Below are 11,179 nucleotides of genomic sequence, written 5' to 3' on the forward strand. Positions count from 1 at the left end.
CTGAGCACTTCTGATTGGCCGCTCCTCTGTCCAATCAAACAGCCCGTGAAAGGATTCAGAACATATTGATTTAATTAGTGATAGTTCGTTTGATGGGGGCTTGTTGCCGTGGTGATGGGATGGGCAGTGAGAACGTGTATGACGGCCTGACCTTTAGCCATGGCTGTGTGTTTCACACATACACACACGGGCCGATGATCGGGCCTGCAAACTCAAGGCAGGATTTGGCTCCCTCACTGGGATTTTGTTCACCCGTCTATTTTTCCCTGAATCTGATCATTTATTGGAAAATGAATACAGTGCACTTCATGTAAACACTGACTCCAGTACACCATTTACATGACGCAGTGTTGTTAATGTTGACTAAAACTAAAAATACTAAAAATATTTATTAATATGAATGAAAATAAGGAAATAAAGTATTACAAATAGTTTTCTTTAATTGTAATAGATCTGAAATAAATTCAATATAAATATTAGATAAAAATCTTAAAATATGAAAAAAATACATGGAATAAAATAAGTACTAAAATGATTAAACCTAAGCAAATAAAACTCATTTAAACTTAATAGAAATATTAAAAAGTAAAACTAATAAAAATGACAAAAGCACAAAAATATTTAAAACAAAAAATGAAAACTTAAATATAAAAATAAAATATAAGAAAAATATAAGAAATTCTAAATATGAATGAATACTGTAATAGTATATACAGTATCAAAGACCACATTGCAAAGACCGCTCGATCTTGCAGGTTTGCACTGCACAACATCAGAAAGATCAGGCCCTTCCTAACGGAGCATGCTGCACAACTTCTTGTCCAGGCCCTTGTCATCTCTAGGCTGGACTACTGCAATGCTCTTCTGGCTGGACTTCCATCAAGCACAATCAAACCTCTACAAATGATTCAGAATGCAGCGGTACGACTGGTCTTCAACGAGCCCAAAAGAGCCCATGTTACACCTCTCTTTATCTCCTTGCACTGGCTACCGGTTGCGGCTCGAATCAAGTTCAAGACATTGATGCTTGCATATAGAACAGCCACAGACTCAGCACCCGCCTACTTCCACTCACTACTACGAATCTACATCCCCTTCAGAAGTCTGAGATCCGCTAGTGAGCGACGCCTCGTGGTACCATCACAGAGAGGCTCAAAATCACTTTCCAGAACATTCTCGTTCACCATTCCTGGCTGGTTGAACGATCTTCCCACCCCTATCCGGAATGCTGAATCCCTGACAATTTTCAAGCGACAGCTGAAAACCCATCTCTTTCGAAACTACTTGACTTCATCATAAAAAAAATAAATAAAAAAAAATCTCTCTCTTTATTTATTCCTTCTCTTTCTAGCTTGTACTTATTTGAACAATGTCTAAGAACTTGGTATTACAACCACTTCCTGTGTCTGTTTGCCTCTTTAAGAAGAATCGCTTTATGTATCCCCCAATTGTAAGTCGCTTTGGATAAAAGCGTCTGCTAAATGACTAAATGTAAATGTAAAAATGTAAATATACATAAAACTAAATAACACTGATATGTAATAAATTAACTTTGATATTTTTGGGAGATGAAGCCAAAAACATGTCAGGTGGTACAATTGTTCTTCTTAAAAGCAAAACTTTTTATTTGTTAAAATATTATGTATCAAAAACCCTTATCCACCAAATCAAAATATAATTCATGTGGTGCGACAAAAAAAAAAATCATGTAGTGCGACCAATATGCAGAAACGTGTTATTATGTAATTATGATATCATCCAGGTCAATGCAGTCTGTCTGTTAAAATATATGACAATTTGATATTTTTATTACATGGTTGTTAATTGTCATGTGCTACAACTTCCCTAAAAACTTATATATGTGACCCTGGAGCACAAAAGCAGTCATAAAAGCACAGGTATATTTGAAGCAATAGCCAACAATACATTGTATGCGTCAAGATTATCCATTTTTATTTTATGCTAAAAATCATTAGGATATTAAGTAAAGATCATGTTCCATGAAGATATTTTGTAAATTTCCTACCGTAAATATATCAAAACTAAAATTTTGATTAGTAATATGCATAGCTAAGAACTTCATTTGAACAACTTTAAAGGTGATTTTCTCAATATTTAGATTTTTTGCACCCTCAGATTCCAGATTTTCAAATAGTTGTATCTCAGCCAAATATTGTTTGATGTAAAAATCTCAATTTCACAAAATTGACCCTTATGACTGATTTTGTGGTACAGGGTCACATATGATAAGATATTTATAAAGAAAGAATTATTTATGATGAAAATACCTTTTAACCGTGCAAAATATATATATAAAAAAAAAAATAATAATAATGATTAAGATGTATACACTAACATGGTTTCAAGGTGTAAGCAAAATATTACTTGATTGCAAAAATGCCTTTTTTTGGTAAGCTTGTGAATTCAGTGGTTTTATAACCAATGTGAGGTCATTCGTGAACTATGAATACTTCCAACGGAATATTTAATACAAGTATTTCAGAAATATTTACTAAACAGAAGCAGATTATTGAGTCATACAGGCTGTTTCTCGAGAGGATGGAATGAGGACGTTTATAGAAGATGAAGGATGATAAATGAACAAAAATGTAGAGAGGCAGCCTGGAGGTCCGTCGAGAGGAAGATGGAACAGATGAAGATGAATATTTGGCAAGATTTTAGCATTTCATTGTCAAAGCATAAATTCCATTAATGCCATCTTCAAAACCTTCTGTAAAGTCGTAATTCTGATATGATGTGCATTCAAGTCATTTGATTGGAATCAAATGGGATGTGTTGAGCACTTTCATTTTCTTCATGTCTTTTTAATACAGCAAAACTAAATGCAGAAGAGTGTTTGCCATGATCTGTTCCCGGTTTCACATGGTTAGCATCCCACATTATCCCATATCCCCAGACGTTCACCATTGGTTCAAGCCACAGCGACTGTTTACTGTAACTTTGTAACTACTTTTGTCTACTGCCCCTTCTAACCCCTGGTTATCCGATGTTCTTCGTGAGCATCGGACCAAACTCAGGGCAGCAGAGAGAAAATGGCGCAAATCAAAATATTCGTCAGACCTGAGTATGTATCAGTCTTTGCTTTCATCTTTCTCTGTTGAAGTCCATACTGCCAAAACTTCATACTTCCACAACAAGATCAACAGCGCTCCAGACACACGTAACCTCTTCAAAACATTAAATTCTCTACTCTTGTCCCCCTCCACCACCTCCCACCACTTCTATAACAGCTGATGATTTCGCCACATTCTTCACAGACAAAACTAGAACAATCAGTAGTTAATTCTCAGCCCCACACACACAGGACCTCAAACCAACCACACCCACTGCTAAAACTCCCATCTTCTCCTTCAGTTCACTCACTGAGGCAGAAGTATCAAAACTTCTCCTCTCCAGCCATCCTACAACATGCCCTCTAGACCCAATCCCCTCACACCTTCTCCAAGCAATGTCTCCTACACTCTTACCAGCACTCACACATCATCAACACATCTCTCCTCACAGGCACCTTCCCCATGGCATTCAAGCATTCTTATAGACAGCTACAGACCTGTCTCTCTCCTTCCATTCATAGCGAAAACCCTCGAACGAGTTGTTTTCAACCAGGTATCATTGTTACTTTCACAGAACAACAAACTGGACGCTAACCAGTCAGGTTTCAGGAGTGGCCATTCAACTGAGACTGCGCTACTGTCAGTCACGGAAGCCATGCGGATTGGAAAAGCTGATTCCAAATCATCAGTTCTTATTCTGCTGGATCTATCTGCTGCTTTTGACACTCAATCATCAGATCCTCCTGTCAGCCCCCTCATCACTGGGCATCACAGGGATTCCACTTCACTGGTTTGAATCCTATCTCACTGGTAGGTCTTTCAGGATGGCCTGGGGAGTGGAGGTAGTTTCTTTTAAAGCTGACACATAAATGAAACAATTGAGAACTCCATTAAGTCTACAAAGATTTTAAAAAGCAAACTTTGAGCAGCAGAGTTCTCCTCTGGGTAGATCTCTGTGTTTTATGTCTGTTGCATGTTTACTTAGCTAGACTTTCTGGACAAATTTGCCTTCAGAAGTTATGTACAGTAAATTTAACAAAACCTCCGGGGATGTTTTCAGTTGGAAAAACAACTGATAAAAGAAACATATTTTTTTTTATTTTAGGAATGCACAGTGTGTTAGTCAGTACTATTTATGATTATTTTATTTATATATATAACAGTGTTTCCCCTTAGGTTTACGGCTTTTCCGTTTTAATTTTTTCTGGACTCCTTTTTAATGGTTAAATTAAAATGTATGAATCAAAAAGCATGTCTAATTAATGAAATCAAGATGCTTATACAATTTAACATCAATTTATTAAAAGTTTAACACAAATTACATGTTTAGGGTCTTATGAAATGTTTTATTTTTTGATAAAAACAAGTTTCATTTATTCTTACAATAGCCTGATGATTTTTTTCCCTCAGAAATTAGGGGTGCCCCCTAAATATAATGGCAGGGGAAACACTGTATTAATATATGAAAGTCTATGGTTGCTCTGATTTAGATTCATTAAGTCACCGTGTGTGAGAGAATCTCTCTGGCTGTCTTGTTTAGTCTGCTCTTGTTAACCTGGGTGGGAGGTTTTGCTGTAGGCCTGTGTGTCTGCTGTCTACATGGCACCAGCAGGGAGATTTCAAAAGATAGCGTAAATAAGGTTAGATTTAGAGTTCCTGTACTCTGTAGGGTAATGCTTATAACAGTGAGACTTACACAGCAAAGTGCAGGGGCGTGTTTAGTGTTTTGGGGGCCCTCAGCAAGTGGTCCCCTTGGTGGATTTTGCGATCGATTCCGGGGTAGGGATGGGTATCGTTTACATTTTATCGATACGATACTGCTTATCGATACAGTTATCCATACTGCTCTCTATAATTTGGTGCAAAAATAAATGATGTAAAAAGATGTTGAAAATTTCAAGTTATTTTATTACTGCAGTTTACAAATGCCTCCAAGCAAACAGAAATAGGCACATAAAGCAAATTTTTTAAATAAAAAGGCCCTTCAGAGAGAGAGAGAGAGAGAGACACTCTCACACAGCTAAGATACTGTTACACATGTACATAATGTTACAATTAAAAGTCCAGTAGTTGCTACATGACTTCTGTATTGTTTTTTTTTTCTATACCTATCTGTGTGTATATATGACATTTACATATTAGTTATATATTACATTAGTTATAATATTTAAATAAATGTTAAGATGTTACAATGTAAATGTTCAGATGTTCTAAACCATTTTCTTTGTTGTCTCAATGCTTTGGCAAAACAAAATGTATTTTTGTCATGCCAATAAAGCTATTTGAATTGAATTGAATTGAATTGAATTGAGAGAGGAGAGAGAGAGAGAGAGATTTCCTCAGCATACCATAGCACAACATATTTGAACATCATGTGCATAGGAGCACAACAGAATTTAATAGAGAATTCTGGCGTCTCTAGTGATTTTTATTTAAGAAAATTAAAATATTGACTTTCTCAGGGAGCGGGTGTGATTTCTCCTAACAGAGAGTGTCCCTCTCTGTTTTAGAGGGACCTTTTTATCTCTGTTTTATGTACATGATAAAAAAGGCTTCTCTTTAACATGTAGAACTATTTATAGTGATACTCCAATCAGGATTTTTACAGACATTCATTCAGGGCCTGAGTTTCATTTTTGAAAATGGGGTGAATTCCCCTCTTAGGTGACTCTAGTGAGAGGGAGGCTTTTTTTTTTTATTTGAGTGGTGGATGGGGGAATTTTTAGACTTTTTGTTTTTTTTCAAAAATGTTTGATCATGCTGTGTATTTTTGTTTTTATAATGGGGCAATTGTTGAGTGTGCTCTCTCTGGAGAGCGCACGAGTGTTGGATGGTTTAAATAATGGACAAACTTAAAAAAGAAATGCAGATTTAAAAACTTCAGTGACGATGCATGTAAACTGTGACAATTCCTGTGTCAACCGTGCAGTGTGCAGCTCGCTTATAGTGCAGCCGCGATGTGGTGATATGAAGCCATTTGCGCATTTTGAGAGGGAAAGACAGAGAGCTCGCAGAGAACTTGTGCTGTTTGTAAAATTACGTCTCACAGAAAGTTTTCAAGTTATTTTGTCAGTTATTTAATGAAGAAATATGAATTCTACCTCACCTTCAGCATTATAATTATTTTACCCATGCCGGACAGAGATTGAGACGAAGCTTCTAATTCGCCATTAACAGAGAAGTACGGAGGTAAAACAATACATGTATCGATAACAGTATTGTTTGTCCTGAAGCTTATCGGTACCTATCCAAAAAAATGCCATTTCTCGACTCCCATTGGAAGAAGTCGCGTTCTGTGGGTGCCCCATGCAATTGCGTGGTGCCTAAACACGCTACTGGCAAAGTGCTGCCCTCGGGTGTAGATTAGCCACCCCTTCAGTTGTGAACAGTGAGAGAAGTGTATGTGTGTGTGTAAATGTGTTTGTATAAATTCCTCTCTGACGTCCAAGATGGGGGTGAGAAAACAAGGAATCCCCCCCCACCCAACATTCATCTCCATTTCACACTCTCTTGCAGTATTTCTTGTCCTCAGACTCTTAGCTCAGAATCTCGCCTCAAGTCCTTCAAAATTGTTTTCTGTAGATTCTGTGGGAACTTAATATAAAGAAAGTAAATAGGGTCTATTTTGATTTTATGGTGCATCTTTCTCAATTGACAGCTACTTTAAAGTGGCTGTGTGAAATATTTTATTCACAAGCGACATATAAATCACAAATACTTCTTTAGTAGATGTTCTACCAGTGCCTTATTGTTTTGGAAGGTCACTTAAAACAGCAAAATTGACTATTTTTCCCTGTCTGCTGCTGTTCACATCACATCTCAGGATATTTCTAAATGTTTTTATTTTTTTTTTTCTGGCATACACTGGCTTTTAGGGCTAACAAAAGTAATATTTTAACATATTTATACATAGTACTCTCTGTCTCTTTCAGATGTCTAACTACAAGCGTGCAACGTTTGAGGAGGAGGACGGGACAGACGTACCGGCAGATGGAGCCATCTCTCCTGACAGTGTGGAGGTGGGTGTGGGTCAGGGCTCAGTGTGGATGTGTACATTTTATGTTTACATTCAGACATTTTAAAGCCACATAAAAATAAGGAAACCAATAATTTAAGCTGTTAGTTCAGAGACAGTGAGAAGTATTGCTGTTGCACAAACAACAATTGCTGGGAAGTTGTGATTTTTGCTCTGTGAATTTCGGCTTTTTCCTGTCTGGTTGAATGCTCTTACAGCAGAAAATCTAGCTGACGGTTATGTTGTGTTGAATTGCTAGGCTAGTAGGAAAGAAAATCTGTCTTGAGTTGGTGGTGATGTTCTTTCTTCCAGGCTGAGCTATCCAGGCAAGTCGGGACACTTTGAGAACTTTAGATGAAAGGGTAAACATAGCAGTAGTTGGAAATACTGACAATACACTCTTTAATATAAAGGTTCCATAAGGGGGTTTTCGCAGTGATTCTATAGAAAAACAATTTTGGGTTCCCCAAATAACCTTTTTGTCTGTCAACATTTTATGTACATTGGAAAGCTTCCATGTATGCTAAAGGTTCTTCATGGAACCCTTGATACCAAAAAAGAACCTTCATTTTTAAGTGTGTTGGTCTCATGGTTTGTAAATATGTGGAGAAAAGGAAAGGGCCAAGCACCAAGCCTTGAGGCACACCAGTGTTTAGCTGATATTACTTAGATACTGCTTCCCTCAAAGTCAGCATGCAGAATCTACCCTTGTCCAGTGTCTAGAGGGTAGAGGATATGCTTTGACAATGTGATTAAGGTCCAGCAGAATTAACATTTTTGTGTGCAGTTAGCATTGAGTCTCTTTCAAAGCTGTAGAACGCTTATGCTCTTTACATCGGATGTATCATGGAAAACATGATTTCTTCTTGTTCTTTTGCAGTTCCTAAAATGTAATGAGGTATTTCACAAAACTTCCTCACCAGTGAAGCAGACCAAATTAATCCATACTAAGCCGGTTAAGCCAGCAAGGCAGAAATTGTCAAAGATATTATGTCTCAACAATTTAAACATTAATGTATTATCATCCACATTTCAGTATTCAGCAAATTGACTCCAAAGGACAAGATTATTTTGATTAGCCAATTATAATAGAGGTCATTAATAAAAGAAGTCATGAGAGGCAATAGAAAAACCTTTTTTTTTTGTAGAGTGTCAAGATCTTAAAGGGGTCATATATGATGTTGCTAAAAAGAACATTATTTTGTGTATTTGGTGTAATTAAATGTGTTTATGAGGTTTAAGGTAAAAAAACCACATTATTTTCCACATACTGTACATTATTGTTTCTCCTCTATGCCCCGCCTTTCTGAAACGCTTCGATTTTTACAAAGCTCATCGGTCTGAAAAGCGAGGTGTGCTCTGATTGGCCAGCTATCCAGTGCGTTGTGATTGGCCGAATACCTCAATCGTGTGACGGAAATGTTACGCCCCTTACCATATTGTGATGCCGTGTTCCGGAGCGACGAGACAAAAACATTAAAACCCATTATAAACTAGGCATTTGTTGCATCCAGTGGGGACATAATTACGGATTATAATGACTTATACTGTCTTTTTACGCATTGCATGCATTGCGCTGCGTAAACATAAAACCATGTCTGCATTTGTGCACGGAAAAATGACAAACAACAAGCGCTACTCTACACTGCTCAAAACTCGTGTTTGAATCATCAGTGGCAAATTCTTTAAATTCCCTATAAATGGTCTTATTTTTACGATTTAGTTTTTATCCAAATGATGCGTGCTAAATGAGTGAACATCAAAGATCACACAACAGGAGTGCGCACTCTCTCTCTCTCCCTCCCTACCGTTAAGTAACTTGTGCATTGTTTTACTTACTTGTTTTTGACATATCCGACCGAAATACAAACTTTCCAGTGATGTCTGTGAGAAAGGTATATTCACTCGACAAGCGCGTGCATCTGCGCCATCGTGCGCTCAATCCACTCAGCGTGCTTTGCTTATCAGCTCGCGCACATCAGCTATACAGGCATTAATACGGAATGTTTAACATTATATTCATTGCATACATATACTTCGTAGACATTCTTAATCTCGAATAACTCCATTCTGCTGTCTGTTGTTCTGTTGTTGGTGTCTCTTTGTCTGAATATGGCACTTATCGGTATCGGTATCGGTGCATCCCTACTTTAAATATGAAAACGTACTTACAGTCTGTGAGTCAGAACAGCCGGCATTGTAGTCTTCTCTCCCAGGATCAGGAAACAGTCCTCCATAAAATGCGCTGCACACATCTGAATATTTGGGTTGAACTGTTCTGGAACAGTGTTGTAAATACAACTTAACCACTGATTTCTAGTCGTGTCCTCATTTGGAAGGCCAAACAAAGTATTTTCGCTTTCGCAACGGAACACACAGCGTCTTCACGACATGGTGGCGGCGGATGGCACGTTTGGGCGACATTATGCAAATCTTCCCACATTGTGACGTAGACATGTGGGGGAGTGTTTGAACGAGGAGATTTAGGAGGGCGTGGACGAGTCTTAACTTTTATAAAGAATATCTCTTTGGGTTTGAGACTTTAGTCTTTGCAACTTTAGGGATCTTATCTATTCACGAACAGATTGTAAAACTCCAAAGAGAAAGGAAAACTTGAAATCACATCATATGACCCCTTTAATAATCTAAACAAGGTTTTTTTCCCCCACTATAAAGAACCTTTTGTGCATTGCAAAGCTTCCGTGGATGTCAAAGGTTCTTCATGGAACCATCAAAGCCAATAAAGAATCTTTATTTTTAAGAGTGTAGGTCTCATGGTTGGTAAATATTTGGAGAACAGGAAGGGACCAAGCACCGAACCTTGAAGTACTCCAGTGGTTGTGATTTTTTTCTTGTTCTTTTCCTCTGTCTCTACAGTGAAACAAACCAGATTAATCCAAATTAAATTAAGCTGTTAAAGCCAGCCTAGCAGAAATTGTCACAGATAATGTCACAACTAGGGATATGCCGGTATCATATTTTCATGTTGCGATTAATTGCTAAAGCTTTTATCACGGTATACGGTATTATCATGATATTGAAATTTAGTTTAAGAAAAAGTGCTGTCATAATACAGTATAACAGGTTTAATAACTTTTTTCTTATAACAAAAATAACTGAACATTTAAATGCAACAGCTTTTTTTTTGTGATTTTTATTAAAGTGCAAAAGAACTATAAAGACCAATAGGTATCACTTTACAATAAGACCTCATTAGTTAACCTTAGTTAATGCATTAACATTCACAATGAGCAATAGCTACATTGCTACAGAAGTTATTAATCTTTGTTAAAAAAAAATACAAGTCTTAGTTCATGTTAGCTCATTAAATAACACAGTTGCAACTTTTGTTTTTTTAGCAGCGTGTTATTATTTGGGGGAAGTCGTGGCCTAATGGTTAGAGAGTCGGACTCGTAACCCAAAAGGTTGCGAGTTCGAGTCTCAAGTCCGGCAGGAATTGTAGGTGGGGGGAGTGAATGTACAGCGCTCTCTTCCACCTTCAATACCACGACTGAGGTGCCCTTGAGCAAGGCACCGAACCCCCAACTGCTCCCCGGGCACCGCAGCATAAATGGCTGCCCACTGCTCCGGGTGTGTGTTCACGGTGTGTGTGTGTGTGTTCACTGCTGTGTGTGTGCACTTTGGATGGGTTAAACGCAGAGCACTAATTCCTAGTATGGGTAACCATACTTGGCCACACGTCACGTCACTTTAAATATTGGAATACCAATATATTGGTATTGAATATTGGAATTTTTCATTGGCAGTTTATGTTAACTAATGAATTAACTAATGTTAACTAATGAAGCCCTAATGTAAAGTGTGACCGAACAATAAAGAATCAAAACACTTTCAAACAATATCTAGGGCATGTTGTAGTCCAGATTAAAATGTAAAAAAAGTTTGAAAATAAATAGCCTATTAAGTCTAAATATTTAAGTATTTGGCGCTGTGATGAACATCATAGCAAATACACAAATCTGAATGGCTGTTTAAATCATTTAAACACGATTCAGAAACAGAAAGTAGAGCAGCTGCTTTGTTTACAGGGTTTCATTTAAATGAATTATTATTATTATTTCTGCAGTTT

General features: G+C 37.3%; 1 protein-coding gene across 4 annotated transcripts in view; it reads left to right on the plus strand.

Moving 5' to 3' along the window:
- LOC107680093 (endothelin-converting enzyme 2-like) overlaps positions 1-11,179 on the plus strand; it is a 74,467-nt gene that overhangs the window by 22,033 nt on the left and 41,255 nt on the right. For all 4 annotated transcript variants that reach the window (XM_016475856.1, XM_016475859.1, XM_016475857.1 and 1 more), the window contains one exon: positions 7,007-7,093. In XM_016475856.1, the coding sequence (XP_016331342.1) occupies positions 7,007-7,093 (87 nt within the window). The remainder of the gene's footprint in view (positions 1-7,006; positions 7,094-11,179) is intronic.

The sequence above is a fragment of the Sinocyclocheilus anshuiensis genome, unplaced genomic scaffold, assembly GCF_001515605.1.
Source record: "Sinocyclocheilus anshuiensis isolate Anshui unplaced genomic scaffold, SAMN03320099.WGS_v1.1 scaffold853, whole genome shotgun sequence".
Classification (NCBI taxonomy): Eukaryota; Metazoa; Chordata; class Actinopteri; order Cypriniformes; family Cyprinidae; genus Sinocyclocheilus; species Sinocyclocheilus anshuiensis.